The sequence below is a fragment of the Centroberyx gerrardi genome, chromosome 7 (assembly GCF_048128805.1).
Source record: "Centroberyx gerrardi isolate f3 chromosome 7, fCenGer3.hap1.cur.20231027, whole genome shotgun sequence".
NCBI classification, from domain to species: domain Eukaryota; kingdom Metazoa; phylum Chordata; class Actinopteri; order Beryciformes; family Berycidae; genus Centroberyx; species Centroberyx gerrardi.
Window position 1 is genome coordinate 8,953,155 of NC_136003.1, and position 17,712 is coordinate 8,970,866.

The 17,712-nt window shown below is 44.2% G+C and overlaps 1 protein-coding gene across 1 annotated transcript; it reads left to right on the plus strand.

The window, feature by feature from the left end:
• The first annotated feature begins 1,344 nt into the window (after window positions 1-1,344).
• znf598 (zinc finger protein 598) lies at window positions 1,345-13,702 on the plus strand. The gene is made up of 12 exons (XM_071896809.2): window positions 1,345-1,581; window positions 2,726-2,838; window positions 4,949-5,078; window positions 5,240-5,451; window positions 6,322-6,539; window positions 6,756-6,846; window positions 7,522-7,934; window positions 8,295-8,379; window positions 8,522-9,468; window positions 10,026-10,197; window positions 11,182-11,326; window positions 11,783-13,702. The coding sequence occupies exons 1-12, from the start codon at window positions 1,408-1,410 to the stop codon at window positions 12,161-12,163; spliced, it is 3,081 nt and encodes a 1,026-aa protein (XP_071752910.2). The 5' UTR covers window positions 1,345-1,407; the 3' UTR covers window positions 12,164-13,702.
• The last annotated feature ends 4,010 nt before the right edge of the window (window positions 13,703-17,712 follow it).

Sequence of the window (17,712 nt, forward strand, 5' to 3'; positions counted from 1 at the left end):
TTCATGACTGGACCTGAAATGGGACATGAGATCTGCCTGTTCAAATCCTTGCCACTTTTAATCATTTTATCTGATTATCACAACACTGCGTGACCAATCAGCTCTATATCTGTTCAGTTTCCATTAGGGCTGCCCTTCTACCACTGGACCATGTTTTGGAAAAATTGGCAGGACGGTTATGTTTAAACTGGAAATCAGCTCTCCAGTGCCCCCATGTTGTTTGATTGGGGCAATAATGGCAAGCAGATAGACCCTTCTTAATAATGGAGGGTTTGCCTCTTATTATGTCTGCTGATAGGCCACAAAGTTTGATGGTGTTGTTTGATGGAAATTACGTGCCTTTTATGAGAAGCCACAATGACCAAACCTTCCACAACGTTTCATGGTGTTGCGTGAAACTCTCTTACCTCTGCCAAAGGAGTTGGCAGAAGAGAGTGGAACACAAATCCACATAAACCCAGGTTAGCCACATTTCCTATTTATATTTTACCCACATTCTCAAGATAATGTAAATCTTTGTGATATAAATTAGTCATCAGATAAATAATATGAACTCCATCCATTGTTAATTTATTTATTGGCAGATTTGGCAGATATGTAATAGTAAACAAACAAAAAATCAGTGACCAAGAAAATTAATAGGACAAAGATCCTACTGAATGTGTTCACCAGTCACACCAGTATGTAAGCAACTGTGTATTTTGCTGGCAGTGGAAGACAGAATAGACCGTTAATGACACATACAATCTGTACTTTTGTTTATATATTGGTCGTTCACCATATAAACTGTTAATCATTTGCTGGAGTTAAGAGTTATTTACCATTACGTCACTAGTAGGTCATTGTGTGGAGTTGAGTGGACAGGGTCATTTTATAGTCAAATCACGGTTTCAAGGTTTTCTGCTGCCTTCATGTGCCCCTCGCACTTTATGAAACTGATGTTTTAATGAATTAGACAACAGTTGTTGTATATAGTACTTCTGCCAGCAATTGTTGACACGTATTCAATACTGTCTGCCCTCTAAACGTCAAATCTCCGCAACTTGGGGAATCATAAAAAATTCCAGACTTTCCCAGTCTATGTACCACTGTGTTTCGTTCACGTGCGTATAAACCGTTGTGATATTCCCCATATTCCCGACAGCACTTGAAAGCAGCATCGGCACAGACACGTGGAAATGTAATGAGCGCCTGCGCAAACGGACACACGAGTGATAGGCATAAGCACACGGATTAGCACTGCAGTCAAACGGTGATCGGTCTATCCCGATGCTATACAAATCTCCTAGTAACAACACTGAGCGTGGCTGTAGCTCGGACTTTCACAATTACGTAAGCACTTCAACGTCTGTGGACCTATCTGACAACATACCTAGTATTAAGGTTAATTTGTGCCTTTTCACTGCCATGGATTCAAGAGTCACCAAGGAAGCCGAGAAGAACTGCGTCCTGTGCTGCCAAGACCTCGATATATTCGCCTTAGGAAAATGCGATCACCCGGTGTGTTACCGCTGCTCCACCAAAATGAGGGTGCTGTGCGAGCAGAAGTACTGCGCCGTCTGCCGGGAGGAGCTCGACAAGGTGCGGCGTCCTCCGCTACTCCACCTCGGGGATGGAGCCTGGTTGTGTTAGCTAGGCCGCATCGTTATGGCAGTTTGATTGAAAAAAGAACCAGCCGAAGAGTTGTGATGAATTATTAATGATTATTAATTATTAATCAAAATCACTGTTGGCAAACAAAACATAGCTTACTGTTTCTACGAACTACTCAGACTTTTCTTAGCTAGCTAACTATCTAGCCATGGTAGCTAACGTTAGCACACCCATCAACGTAACGCGTTAGTCCCGTTAGTAACCAGTTGACAAGTGTAACCAGTCTGACCAACATTGCCAGCCTTATGCCATTTACTTCACAGGGAGGGAAATGTGTGCCTCAGCTAACTGTCTATTTATTTAATCTGACAAATTAGCAGTTAGCTTGCAAATTAGCAAACAGTAGCACGCTAAATAGCTTGTCGGCGGTAGCTAGCTAGGTAGTTGTTACTACTTGGTGATTATGTAACAGGTAATAATGCTGACCAGCATGTCTGTCTGGCAGTCACCTCTACCGTGTGGAAATCAACGTGTCCCACTCAAGTACCGATAGCTAAAGTAACTTTAGCAGCCATTCTACACATCACCGTCCCGTTCTGTCAACTTAGCTGGACAGTGTCATTCAAATGAGGCCATCATTTCCCACCACTCCCTACGAAGTTAGCTAGCTGTCAACAACTTCGGAAGCTACCGTTAAGACTTGCAGATATTAGGTTATTATTACTACTCTGACAGCTGAATGTAATCTAAAAAATGACCAGGCGTCGCTGAGTTTGGTGTAAATTCAACCCAAACCCATTTAGTGTCTAGATTTTGCTCATTTTTGGCTTTATAACCAGGCCCACACATTATCCCATAGAATACTCAACATATTATTCAAGAAGTCTTATCAGATGATGGTGGTGCATGAGCAACATTTTGAGGCAATGTATGTATATTTTGACACAATACTTTTTCCCGTGTATGCTTCCATTGCCTCGAAATCATTCACAATATAATACCATTTTAATATAGTCCAAAGTGCACACAGTTGCATAATCCTGCCATCTTCCCTAAGGAGTGTGAGCTGCATCAGTAGACCGACCTGGAGATGTGCAGCTCTCTGATGTTCTGACTGTCATGTTGTCCTCAGGTGGTGTTTGTGAAGAAACTGGAGACCTTCGCCAGTCTGCCCTACCAGCAGTTCCAGTGTGAGAAGAAACATGACATCTATTTCAGTGATGGGAAGATCTATGCCCAGTTCAGGTACTGCTCAGAAACTCCATTCTTTTCCATTCTGAGGCCATATAAACAGGCAGTTCTGCTCATCATCATTAACATAGTTTCTTTATATTCATTTCCCCCATGGACTAATGTTGATTTTTGACCCTCATGCCAATTCCTAACCAAGTTAAAGGCAAGATTGCCCATTACCCAGCAATATTGCCCATTGTCTTTCCTACAATGATCAGGACCCCTGACTGGCACACACACATAAACAGACACCACACAGGTCCTTTTAAGACACCACGGTCTTAAAAGGACCTCTTGTCATCTCGGTATGCAATAGCCTTATGATGAATTAATCTGAGTGGGAAGATGTGCGCACACACACACACACAGAAAAAGCATGACCAAAAATAGCTGGGTAAATTAGGAGAGGCCCCCAGCGTTGTCTTCTCAGGATAGCTCCGCTCTGGGCGCTGTTCTTGTTTTTAACGGTTAGGCCAAAGTGTGCATTCAATATGTGTGTGTGTGTGTGTGTGTGTGTGTGTTTTGTGTGAATTTGCAGCAGCCAGGTATAGATGTAGTAATTTCAAAATCTCTCAATTTGTATGTTTCTTTGCTTTAACAACAGACAGCACCTGGGTCTTTGTGTATCACAGACAGGCTGTAATATAATTATTAGAGACATCTATGCATCTATTTCTTAAACCAACTGGTTATATTTGGATTCCAGCTAAAATACCTTGTGTGTGCTGTGCTTCCTGACCCTCTGCATATTTCATCTCTTGTGGCGTACATTTCATGTCGGTTTCCTGCTGCCAGGCTCTTGGCTTGTCTGTCAAAACATCTGAGAGCCTGAAGCAGCAAGATGTCTGCCCTCATCAGTCATGTCACTCACATCCACCAGGCTACTGGCTGTGGAGAGATGATGTGTATTTGCCACTTGTTGTAATTTGATAAAATGTGTCATGTGTGCTGGTGCTTATTAACTGGCTGTGATTTCAAATACCAGTGGGTGCCAGTCGTCTTAAGTTTCCCCTCTCAGTGACATTCTTCCTGGTGGAAAAACTTACAGTTATTTCATTGTGCCGAGTTGAGTGTTTTCATATCAGTGTGCACATTATGCTATGCTCTGCTTACTGTCAATCATCTGACACCCACAGGGAGAAATGGAAGTCTCCTCCAGGAAATGATGCCCTTACAAACTATTATTATGACACTATTGTCACATCCATATCTTTGTTTTCAGGGCGTCTTTGTTAGCTGGGACAGCAGTTAATCTCAAGCTAGACACCATAGAGTTTGTGTTTTTAAAAATGAGTGAATGTTTAAAACTCATAATTGCATGAACTGCAAAATGATTGGGGGAAATGTAAACTAGACGTAGACAGAAATAAATGGACTATAACTCTAAATGACACTGGTATTCTCCTGTTAATTTGAAGTTAGTTTCACAGTATATGCTGTGAAACACTTTGATCCAAAGGGCCTGAGTGCATCATGAGTGCATCTATTTTTAGTATGTGTGGCCCCATTTTGAAGCGAACCCCTGACCCCGGCAGTGTTAGTGCTATGCCCCATTCACTGAGATCATCTAATCCATTCTTCTCCTTGCTCCTGTGTGTGTTACCACCCCTTTCTTCGCAGATTTGCTGAAATCTGCATATCTGATTTAGGGCTGGGCAAAATGGACAAAATCGAATATCACAATATTTTTGACCAAATACTTCGATATCGATATTGCGACAATATTGTAGGGATGACTATTGGTGCTTTCACAAAATATTTACACAATGAGATTTTTGATAAATAATCATCAGTAATGTGGATATAATGACTAAGTGGGTAAAGGCAAATAATAGAACAGCTAGAACCGTCTGGTAAGTTCAGAAAATTACATCACTTTACTGTAATGCAGCCTTTAAAACCAGGATATTTACGATAGGTAGGTTACGATATTACGATATCCAAAATCTAAGACGATATCTAGTCTCATGTCACGATATCGTTATAATATCGATATATTGCCCAGCCCTAATCTGATTGTATGTCCAGTGTGTTTGCTCTAACTGAGCTCTCCCCTTGTGTGTGTGTGTGTGTGTGTGTGTGTGTGTGTGTGTGTGTGTGTGTGTGTGTGTGATTAATTCAGGCGGCTGCTGTTGCCGGAGTGCCCCCACTGTCCGGAGCCCAAGGTCTTCTCTAAGTTCGAGGAGCTGGAGCAGCACATGAGGAAGCAGCACGAACTCTTCTGCTGCAAGCTCTGCACCAAGCACCTCAAGGTAACACTCATCACTCAGCCAGCTGATCCATGGCTTTATCAATCATTGATCAGTGCATGAAACCGGTGACAGTCTCTTATCACACTTTGACCAGTAGAGGGAAGGTGGAGTGTTCTTTTTTTAACCAGGCCTAAACGGACATGGTTTTCTTCTCCCACCAGATCTTCTCCCACGAGCGCAAATGGTACAACCGCAAGGACCTGGCGCGCCACCGGACGCAGGGCGACCCCGACGACACCAGCCACCGCGGGCACCCGCTCTGCAAGTTCTGCGACGACCGTTACCTCGACAACGACGAGCTGCTCAAGCACTTGCGCCGGGACCACTACTTCTGCCACTTCTGCGACGCCGACGGTGCCCAGGAGTACTACTGGTGCGTTACAGCTGATGGACAGTTGGAGGTGGATTGGAGACTCTAAATTGGCCATATGTATGAATTGTGATTGTGTGTTTATCTGTGTTAGCCCTGTGATGGACTGGCAACCTGTCCAGGAGGTTTCCCTGCTTTCCTCCTAATGTATTCTGGGATAAGCTACAACCTCCCCACGACACTCAAAAGGATTTAAAGTCACAATGAAACGGCATTTTGAGAGCATCTTGCTTCCTTAATGTGATGTATTTCCTCTTGAAACAGGATGTTGGGGCGGCACATAATGCAGGGAGGGTCATTCAAATGTGTAAACCAATGGGATAACAGTTAGGGAGAGAAAAGCTGTTTTATTTGATGGGAGGGGCGGAGAGGCGGGCTTGTTAAAAAATCTGTGATGGTTTTATTGGTTGGAATTGATTATGTATGCTTCCTGGTACACAATGAAGTCATCACTAAAGATCTTCAGTTTTCAAGGAAGTAAAAGTAATGACATTTTGATAGGGTAGAGAAATGACCAAGGTAACCAACTCTACTATACAAAAGTATTTGAAGTTCTACATGAGTAGTGCTGAGTAGCCCTCTAACTCGCTCTTTCATTCATTCTGTCACTCACTTTCCCTCACTCGCATACGCACACACACATAGTCAGAATTTGGTTAATTAATTCACTTGAGTCTTTGCTTGTCATCTTTACTTTTTTGCTGTTTTTTTCTGTTTTGAGATGAGATGTTCTTATGAGTCTTTTGGAGTTTTATTTCACCTGCACAGCTTTAGTAATTTTTGTTTCTTCTTTTATTCTTCAATCATTGTATTTTGTCACTTTGTTTTTATCAACTGCTAAGTGTTGTTTTTGGTAACCCTGCCTGTTGACAGTGATTACCAGTACCTGAGCGAGCACTTCAGAGAGAGCCACTACCTGTGCGAGGAGGGCCGCTGCGCCACCGAGCAGTTCACCCACGCCTTCCGCACCGAGATCGACTACAAGGCCCACAAGGCGGCGGCGCACAGCAAGAACCGGGCCGAGGCGCGGCAGAACCGCCACATCGACCTGCAGTTCACCTACGCGCCGAGGCCGCAGAGGAGGAATGAAGGTTGGTGATGGTGTGTGTGTGTGTGTGTGTGTGTGTGAGAGAGAGAGAGAGAGAGAGAGAGAGGACTGACCTGACCTTCATATGTTCGAGCTCTCCTTAAGGATCGATGCTGTCAGATTGTCACCACTGTTGCTGTTCAAGTCAGGATTATTGTTGACGTATTTGTGGTTTTGAGGTGGTAGGTAAATGCTTGTGTGTGTGTGTGTGTGCGCTCAGGTATGGTGACAGGAGAGGACTACGAGGAGATGCGTCACAATCGAAGAGGAAGGTCTCAGGGCGGACAGCAGAAGAGCTGGAGGTACACCCGGTGAGTCCAAGTTGGCAAAGCTGTGCTGATTGGACAAGGTTCTGACTGTGCACCACGAGTAAACAAAAACATTGCGGGGTAGAGAAGGTGTGGGTGTCATCATGAGCGCCATGCCGGTGTTATATGAGGAAACAAACACGGAAGGAATTTGGCGTGTGGCAGCACGACAAGGTCACTATTATGTTTTGGATTATCAAGGCTATGCGGTACCGCATGAATGACATTTCTTTCCATGCAGTTTCAGTATTGAAATGTTGGCAGTCTCTGCAGTGTTCTCTGGTGCTATTTTAGTCGCCTGCCCTCCTAAAATACATTCATGCTACCTAGAAAACTGAAAAATGAGACGTGAGGCTTATTCTTGTGATTCTACTGACCTGTGCTATCTTACTGGCCACTCTTACTTTCTTCTCTAAAGTGTTTTTCTCTTTAATTGTAAGATCACCATGCCAACAAGTCACTGAAAAAGTCGGTAAGCTCTGTAAAATAGGGTCGACGGTGTCTCATCAACCTGGAACCTTAGACAAAAGAGACACCTTTTTTGCACAGTGTTTCAGTGTTGCAATCAAATTCCGATCTATTGTCAATCATGGTGCATTTGTTCCTGTGTGTGTGTGTGTGTGTGTGTGTGTGTGTGTGTATGTGTGTGTGTGTGCTTGTGCATGCTTGTGCATGCAGCGAGGAGGAGGACAGGGACGTGGCAGCTGCCATGAGGGCGTCCATGGCAGTTCGCAGGCAGGAGGAGAGAGGAGCGGTGCAGGAGAGGAGCGCTCCCAAGCACCGCAAGGAGGAGAGGATGGAGAGGATGGAGAGGATGGAGAGGATGGAGAGGACGGAGAGGATGGAGAGGATGGAGAGGACGGAGAGGACAGAGAGGATGGAGAGGATGGAGAGGATGGAGAGGATGGAGAGGATGGAGAGGACGGAGAGGATGGAGAGGACGGAGAGGACGGAGAGGACAGAGAGGATGGAGAGGATGGAGAGGACGGAGAGGACGGACAGGACGGACAGGACAGACAGGACAGACAGGATGGAAACAGACGATTCCAGATACAGGACCGGACCCATCAAACCAGTAGCCGAACCTCCAGGTAAAAAAACCCAAAACATTACCAATGAATTAATTGCCAGGTGTAACTTTTTCTTTTCTTTTTCTGTGTCTTGCCAGTAGAAATGAAAATGTGTAACAGGTCATATATTTATTAATCTTTTTTTTTTTTTTTTTCTTTATCTTAATTAATCTTTCTGTTTTCACGCTAGTCTGTTGCGCAATAGGATATTAATTGGAAGTTGGTCCATAGCCCCATCCTTGGTTTCAAGTGTCTTAGAAAGTCAACAAAATAATCTTGGAGCTAAGATGCTGAAAATCACTGCAAGTGTCTGTGTTGTGAAGTATTAGTCTTTTAAACAGCAGAAAGGTCTGATGCTGTTTGTTGTTGACCCTTTGACAGTGAGGACCATGAAGAGTAACAATCCACTGGTGGAAGAAGATGACTTCCCAGCTTTGGGAGCCACTGCTGCCACACCCATGCCAAGGTACAGCTTCACACACACACACACACACACACACACACACACACCGGATTCCTGCTATGCCTTTCTTCTGTGTACAGTCTGGCTGTGCTGAAATGTTAGTTATTGATTTTTGCTTGTGTGTGTGTGTGTGTGTCCCGTCCAGTGTGAAGCCAGTCCCTGCCGTGGCCCCAGCAGCCCGCGGCGCTCTGAAGGAGGACGACTTCCCCAGCCTGTCGGCTACCACCGTGGTCTCCTCCCCCATGACCCCGGCCTACTCCGCCCAGCCCAGGAAGACCTCCTCCTTCCACGAAGAGGATTTCCCCGCCCTCGTCTCCAAGATCCGGCCGTTCAAAACCTCAGCGGGCGGCAACTCCGCCTGGTCCAACCACACCGCCGGGCCAAAACCCACCAACCAGGCCCCTCCCTCCTCCAAACAACCACCCCCATCCAACCACCACCCTCCTCCCCTCTCGTTTGCCTCCACCTCTGGTCCTCAGCTCCTCTCCTCCTCCTCCTCTTCTTCGTCGTCACGGAGGAAAAAGAAGGGAGGGGAGAACGCCAAGCCCGCACCTGCCCGCTCTCTCCCGTCTTCGGACGAGGAGAGCGGAGGAATGACGCAGCAGGAGTTCCGCACGGTGCCCACCATGCTGGATATCTCCTCTCTGCTCACCGTTAAAGGAGGCAACAGCAAACCCGCAACTTTGACCCCCAACCCCTCAAACCCGACCCCCAACCCCACCACCAACCCCCCAGCTTCCAAAGCCGCCAAGAAGAAAAAACAACAGCAGCAGCAGCCACAAAAGAACACGCCCGCTCCTTCTCTGTCTACGTCATCGCTGTCGGGGACAACGGCAACCGTAACTACCGTTTCAATGGAAACGGCGGCGCAGAAGGAGAACGTTCCGGAAAAGATTCGGAACAAACCCTCTTCCGCCGCTGCGACGACGGCCTCGGCTGTGACAAGCACTTTGGCTAACGGGCACGCCGAGAAACCGTCGCCGCCCGTTACCAAGAAGACCGTCGCCTTGGTAACGCCTCATCCCAACCCGGACCCCCCTCCCGAAGAGGAGGAAGAGTTCCCTGCCCTCACCACCAAGAAACCACCACCAGGTACAACGAAATAATCAGTCATGCTGCCTATTATAAAACAATTACAGGAGCAAGTGCTTCATTTGATCACAATTTGCGCTGAAAACTGTAAGAATTATCAATCAAATAAAAGAAAATGCTTATGATAATAATGATAAATTTGAAAATGAACATGTCATTTCAGTATTTTCTTGTTGGTTTGCCCACTAGTGTCAAACGGACCAGAATAAGAAAAAAAAGGCACCTTATGGTCAAAATTTCAGAATAAAACCAATATTAATGGTAACATGATGCAGTTTTTTGAGTAATACAAAGTACCAAAGCAGCCAATTTAATATTTTAAGAGGGACTGAATGAAAATATACTTGTTGTATTATTCCGAAAAATCCTGTTCACACCACATATTTATATGCCAACATTACTTAATTTTTTTTTTTTTTAAATTGGAGGGGGAGTGATATTTTCCGCTTTTATTTTGAAGGTAGAATTGCCTCACTTCCAGTATGATTCTACTTCACATTGAATTGTTTAGGTCATCTACTAGTAGTAACGACACACGCTGTGTTTGTTTCTCTCAGGCTTCAAGAGCTCCTTCCCGCTGAAGGCCTCGTCTCCTGAGCCCAGCTCCACCATGCCCCCCCCTCCGCCCGGCCTGGGGAGCGCGCCCAGCAAGCCTCCTCCAGGCTTCACCGGCATCCCCCTCAACAGCAACGTGCTGGAGCCCGCGCCCGTGCCTTCTGCAGGCAACAGGTGAGCCCTTTCCCCCTTTTTCATAGTAGAGTCCTGTTTGTTCCATCTACTTCATGTTTTCGGGAAATTTGGGGAAACTCCTTGGCATTGGCTGCGTATGTTTCCTTTCCTGAACTGCGTCAGGCCAGCTAGCGATAGCTAGAGTGAGACTGGAAGTACGGACGATTTTGCTTGCAAAAAAAAAAAGTTGAAAAAAACATTGAAACACATTAGTCAGTGAGGTTTTTTTTTTTGGTTTTTTTTTAAAGAATATTTTTTGGGCATTTCTGCTTCATTTTAGACATTCACAATAGAGAGAGACAGGAAAGACAGGGCAGAGAGGGTCGTCTGGCTATGTTAGCTTAGCATAAACACAAGTATGGTTTGCTCTTTTTGCATAGTTTTGACTACTAAAGTGATATTGCCAATAATGCTGAGATTGTGTAACATAGTCAGTTTGTCAGTGGTATGTGATAAACCATAGTACTTAACACACATAACATAGTATTATCCATGTAAGTTAGCAGTCTTATCGAATGGTTTGTTAGCACAGCTTGCTAGCTTTAGCTTGCTTTGAAAAACTGGAGGCAGTGAGGAAGTATTTAACTCCTGGCGTCATTGGTGGTCATATTTGATTTACATCAAATTCGGGGTGGGAAACACTAACGTTATGCAGAAGACCATGAAGCAGATGACTGACTCAACTGGTCTTTGGACAAAAAATTTGAAATACACACCAAAATTATCCTTCAGTATCATGGAGAGATGAGTAGAGTTGTAGGCCAAATCACATTAAGAAGGTCTAATGAAAGGCTACAGCAAGTGGATTGAAGGATACATAGACCATTCAATACTGTTAGACACTGTATACTACAATAAACATAATCTTAAATGCAAAGCAATCCCCCTTATTCTACTTGGGTTACTACCTACTACCTACCTACTACTCCTAGTAACTGGTTTGTGTAGTCAAGTACTGAGAGTGTGTGTGTGTGTTTCCCCCAGGCCCCCTCCGATGGCTGGCGGTTACCTGGTGCCAGAGAACTTCCAGCAGAGGAACATGGAGCTGATCCAGTCCATCAGGAACTACCTCCACAACGACGAGTCACAGTTCAACCAGTTCAAAAACTACTCCGGACAGTTCAGACAGGTAGACTGCTAGGAGCTGTTTTTGGGGGTGTTTGTGGGGTTTTTTCCAGGCTGCATTTAAAAAAATACTCCAAGTGCTTATAAGGCTTCAGATTATGGCTAAAATTATAGTTCTATTTATTTTGCGAGATGTTTCAATCACGTCTGTTCATCACAATTATTGGTCTTGATGATTTGAGGAGTGGAATTGTTTTACAGCACTATTTTTCCATCTTATATCAATATATATTGCGAATTTTCAACTACAAAGGGCATTCTGAAAGAAATGAAATGCTTCAGTAATGACAACATGCCAATACTCTACAGTTATTAACTGTGGAGACAAAAATCGATACGATTACACAATAGAAGTGTGCAGCCCTGATCAGTGGCCTTGTCAGCTTCCTGGTTACACATGAGAACCAACAGAAATACCAGCCTCACTCCTTACCTCTCGTCCTCTCCTCTTCCTCTCCAGGGTCTGATATCGGCGGCGCAGTACCACCGCAGCTGCAAGGACCTGCTGGGAGAAAACTTCAACCGCATCTTCAACGAGCTGCTGGTGCTCCTCCCGGACACCGGCAAGCAGCAGGAGCTGCTGACCGCCCACGGAGACTCCAAGGCCGCGGAGAAGCAGTCGGGGGCCGGAGGAGGGAAGAAGAACAAGAACAAGAAGAGCGCCTGGCAGACGCCCACTTCTTTGGCCAACGCTAACGCCGCCGCCGAGCTGGACTGCCAGGTGTGCCCCACCTGCAGACAGGTGCTGGCCCCCAAAGACTTCAACTCCCATAAGACCTCGCACATCGGGGAGAGCGAGGAGTTCCCTTCCTTGCAGTCGATCAGCCGCATCATCAGCTAGCCCCTCCTGCCCGTTTAGTCCTTGGTACTTGCGGGCAAACCTCCAAGCGCCCTTACAGCACCTATCAAAGCCCGGCACCAGCCAGCGTGGAAAATGAGGAGCCCGTTTCCATGGTGACCATGTCCCAGAGGATTCTGGGGCCTGTATTTCATTAAGAAGGTGAATTTGAGATGTGTTGGTTTTTACTTTCTGACGAGGACTGAATCGATGGGTCAGGTGTGAAAGGTTCTACACTTGAGACAGACAGGGTTGCCACTTCTCCAACCCCCTATTTCAACTCGGATCCTTCGCGGACCTTCCCAGCTGGCGCTCAACTGGCAACCCCCGAACCAGAACTGGCAGTTTATAAAGAAACAGCAGAGACAAACTAATGCTTTACTTGAAGAGTACAACACGATGCTCCTTTACAAAAATAATTCTGTACATTGATTTACACTTTTCTTTCCTCTTTTCTTTCCTTTCCTCTGCGCTTTCACATTTCCACATTTCCAGAAGATGGTGAAAATGGCTTTTATTAAAATCAGATTTGACGGCGAAGGTATGGAGCCTCCAGGAGGGGCCGCTTGCTGGAATAATAAATGTTGATGTTGAAATCCGTACTTTAAATTTTGAAACCCGTGCTTACAGTTTCGCAATCTGTACTGTTTTGAAACTCGTGTGCACTGTTAAGCAGCTGTTTAGCACCATATGCATCCATATGCGTAGATATAGCTTTGGCATTTTGTCACCATTTGCAAAAATGAAAAGGCAAAAAACAAAAGCTGAGCTGAAACAAGCAGTCCAGCCACAAACTGCAGCCAGACGCTAGTATAGTAGAATACACTTATCTGGTTTTTGAAGCATGTTTGTCACTTTGAAAGATGTATGGGCCTTTTTATTTGAACATCATATGTTCTTGTGTTTTGTGTGTGTTTTGTGTTTTACATACATGGGCGGCAATGCCCGATGCTGATGGCTGCAGTGATTGGCGGTAACAATGTCTGTTTGCGGCAGGAAAAGTTCATTTGAGGTCACAGATTGCTAAACTGTACGCAGTTCACAAAACTGACCGCACAGATTGTCAAACCATACCAAATCTGAGAGTACGGATTCCTACATCAACTGTTTTTTTTTTCTACTAAATGGCCCTCGGAGCGCTCCGTACAGAAGAAGGCCTGCTGCAGGCCACGTGGTTTCGGTTGACTGTTTGTTTGAGTGAATCATTTGTTCCTGGTTAGAGGCATCGTGCAGGAGGGTGAGAGGACAGAGAAAGGAAGACGGTTCAGGAACTGGGACTAATTTTGGGTTGCTCATGAATTGAAAGTCCCAAGCCACTGTATTGATTGTAATCTAATGTATACTGTTTCCTCTTTCGCATCTGTCCTCGGCACTCTCCGTTTGCATAAGATGTGGATTATTGGTTGATTGGAATGCTTCATTGATTGGTTTGTTTGATGATTCAGGGCCACCGTGTTGCTTAATTTCTATGGTCCTTAAATTGGAAACTACAGGACTATTTATATTTGCCCTAAACTAATTAAACAGTTTCCTTGCCTGTTCTCCACACGTTTCTTTCAATTATCCATGGACAAGTGGTTCAAGTTTCAGTGATCAGGCCTTTTTGAGGTGCAGTAGGGGCTGGTAGGTGCTACAAATTTTTCATGTTTTTTGTCTGAAAAATGAACTATTTACACGTGTTAGGAAATAAGATCCAAGGTTTCCCTGTTATAAGAAAGTAAGACAAGAAGACAATACTCACTGAAGTCACCTGTAGCTCTGTATTTTTCCAGTCTACTAGTTTTAATATTGTGTATAAATTCTGATTTCATGATTTATAATTAAGAAACTCTTCACACATCCATGATGCTTGCAACACACAGATATATAGAATGCACACCTTTTTTTTTACCTAGGTAAAGATGGAGTCACCATCAGAACTTAAAATACCAGACTGCTTGGGTAAAACGATTTTATTTTTAATATTTATTTGTAATTCTAGCATTTAAACCTGCATTTTTGAGAGCCAATATGAAGAAGATGCTGCTGCTGACTTTGTGATCTCTCACTGACCACACCCTGAAGGCAGTGGGTGATGTATTCTACTCCTATATTTTCCCATAAAATACCATATTTAACCCGGAACATGCATGCAAAAGTGCTAGCAAGACCCCCTCATCCCCTTTCAGTCACTGCAGTCAGTTATGAAGGTAGTTGAAGGTGGATCTATGTTCAGATTGTCTAGTAAATAATAGGAGCCATCAAAGAACCACATAAGTCCATTTAAAATTTCCTGATGCTTTTCAGACTAAAGACTACAGTGTAGTGTTGTGTACATGCATAGTTAAACACAGACTGGTTGTGCGCTTTCAGGTGATATTTAACATTTACACTCCAAATGATCTGCATTGACTACAAATACTGCAAATATGTTGGCTGTTGTGGCAAGGAATCGAAAAAAGCTGCAAGGAAAGAGGGATTCTTTGACTTGATGCCGGAAACCATGGGTTTCCTCAGAAGACAGAATAGTAGAAAAAGAGGTAAAGCAAATACAGGGTTAAAAAAATGTCTCAGTCCAAGACCAAAGTGAAAATGTTCCTTTTATCACAGCATATTGTTATTCTCGCCACGCGGGGACTCCACAGAAGAAGTCCCCCCTTTGAATTCTAGATCAAAAAATGAAGGTAATTTCAAAACGCTGTGTATTCATTTTGCAGAGGAAAAAAAAAATGGACCCAACGTTTGTGACTCAGTATCTCTAAAATACAGAGCATCCAGACTGTGAAGGTGTTGTTTTGTTAACGCAGGATCTAAGTTAACCATTACAATGTACTATAATTCTCATCTAGTGCTATCAGTCATTTTGTTTTTCAAATGGTGGACGTTTCCTTTTTTTGGATGCAAGTGTGAATGAAGACTTGATCTGAAGAGAAAGATTGTTGTAGTTCTGACTGAATTCTAGCTGTGACACACCAGGCATGTTTACTCTGTTTGTTAGGGGGGGGGGAACCGGTTTGCGTCCAAGTACTGATTACACAGTCTGTTCATCTTCTCTCTCAGGACCGTTAGCTTGCACTGCTGCCCTCCTGGGTGTGGGTGTGTTTGTTAAATGTGTGTATGTATGTGTGTGTGCGTGTGTATGTACAGAATTTGTGTATACATCATACAGCAGCTTCCTCTGTATTTTCTATCTGGCTCCAATAAAGCTGTTTCTGTCAGCACCGCACTGTTTGTGGATCTTTGTTGTTCGGAGTGTGTGCGTGTGTGTGTATGTGTGTGTGTGTGTGTGTGAGTGGAGTAATACATACGCAGATGATCGCGTGTTTTTAGCATCCTCTGTAATTGATGATGCAAGACGATGAGACAGTCGTACTCACGTCACATGGCAACACATAAACTTAAGAGTGACTTTAGCAGGTTTATCATGTATGATAAACACAAATCCTCCCACTTCCAAGTGAAAGCAGAGACAGGCAGTCCAAAACATGTCTGCTTTTTTATTGGAGTGACGGTCAGACTGCAGTCCAGAGACATTCAGGTAATAGACAGTGACACACATCTCTGTACACAGCGTTTATACACTGAAGAGGTCAAACACCTTCAGAACAGGAAGAAACAACTCAGAAGAAGTGCAACGTTAAAGGGGCGGCACGCTACAAAATCAAGGCTTGCTCATTCATTTGTTGGTTTGACGGGGTGCGTGTCATCGATAGTATGCGGGGGGGGGGGGGAATTGTGACATCATTGCAGTGTATTGTATGGTATTACTGCATATCATAACCTCTTTTTATTTCAATCTAGCAAAATAACAGCGTGATCGGACAAAACTTTGATTTTGGCGCCCTCAGCCCCTTTAAGATTGCTCAAACGAAGCATTTTCCAACAAAGAGTGCATTATCATTATTATCATCATCAATAAATAATTAATCATTATTAGTAATTATTATTAGTAGTAGTACAGGACAAACCAGACCCTGGACAGCATCACACACAGGTTCCATTTACTTCAATAACGTACTGAATTTTACAATCAACCAATACCACGGCAGTGTACATGGGCCTAGGACCAGAGCACAAAACACAGAGAATGCTTTTTATTATTATTTTTATCTACCACACTGACTGAAGAAGAGACTGAAGCACTGAGAACAGTAATACAACCTGACCTAACAGTACCCCAAAACTACCCCAATAGTACCCAATGCCACCTATCGGTACCCCGGTGGCACCCAACCACAGTTAATATCCCCCCAAATACTCACCTAGAATTTACTGCACCCAGTTTGACCCAGCAGTACCCCCCCCCCCCCCAAGTACCTGAAATTATTCAGACCCAAACCAACCCCACCCAACCCCCAAAATACTCCCTGCAACCCCAGTCACACCCAGCAGCTTTGACCCCGCCCCAAACCACCAGCCTGGAAGGACAGATACAGACAGCTGGGTTAAAACAAAATCCTCACTGAACTACCCACTCACTAACAGGGAGTCTGGTGAATGAAATGTATCTAGAGAGCATGCTCATCACGGGTGGCTCTTAAACTGACAAGTGGTCCAAAGCTGAGTCAGCAGTGAATCACTTACATATAGAGGATTTCTAGGCCGTTTCTATCCATACCCAACACTGGTATTTTATGATGTTTTATAAAGGGGTTTCATTTCCAAATCTCATTGACAACTTGACAACTGCAGATGAATACTTTCACCTGAATGTATAATGACTTTGTAAGGTTGGACAATAGCTAATGACCTCATTAATAATGACTTTTACTTTCATACTATGAATTGTTTTGTAGGAGTGGCTCTCATTTTGGAAAGTAACTTTATTTTCTCATTGTAACCCAATGGACCCAGAGAGTCACGGGTACTAAGATGCTTCTAGGAAATCCACATTACTTCACATAAGCAAAAGTCAGCTAACATTTTCTATCTGAAAGCATTCTGTAACTTCAGGCCCTGGGTCTGGGGCCACATGTCGATTTCTTCACTAAGGGTTAAGGTTAGATTAATGGTTGCAAAAAAAAAAAAGCTGATCCCCAGTCAGCGTTCAGGAGCGGTTCCACCCTGGAGCTTACATGACTGAATCCCAAACACGCACGCTGCACTAGTATGACTGCGATTGGTCCTCAACCAATTGGATCGTCAGGCTGAGATGATGTCACCGAGGAAACCAAGAGGTGTTCGGGCGTATATGAACACAATTGTGTCAATAAAGTTTGATCAGCGTTAACAAGGCAGGATTTCTGTCAGCTGCACTGATGGCTGGCGAAATCTATCAATAAATCAATGAAGGTAATCTCAAGGTAATCTCAAATTGCAAAATCAGCTCTTCAAAGTAATAAAACATAATCAAAGCACATCTTGGATCAACTTAAGAATTACATAGTATTCAATATGTAACGAGCTCAATACAACGATTTCATGCATTATCATCATGATTACTTCTAAACCTGTCTGAGAGCCCGGGCGTCCCCCTGCGGCAGCGCCTCGTCCCGCCTGCAGAGGGCGCTGTTCACCTGGGATCAGACAGGAGAGCAGGCAAAGGCATTCTACAAGTCAATTATATCACTCTA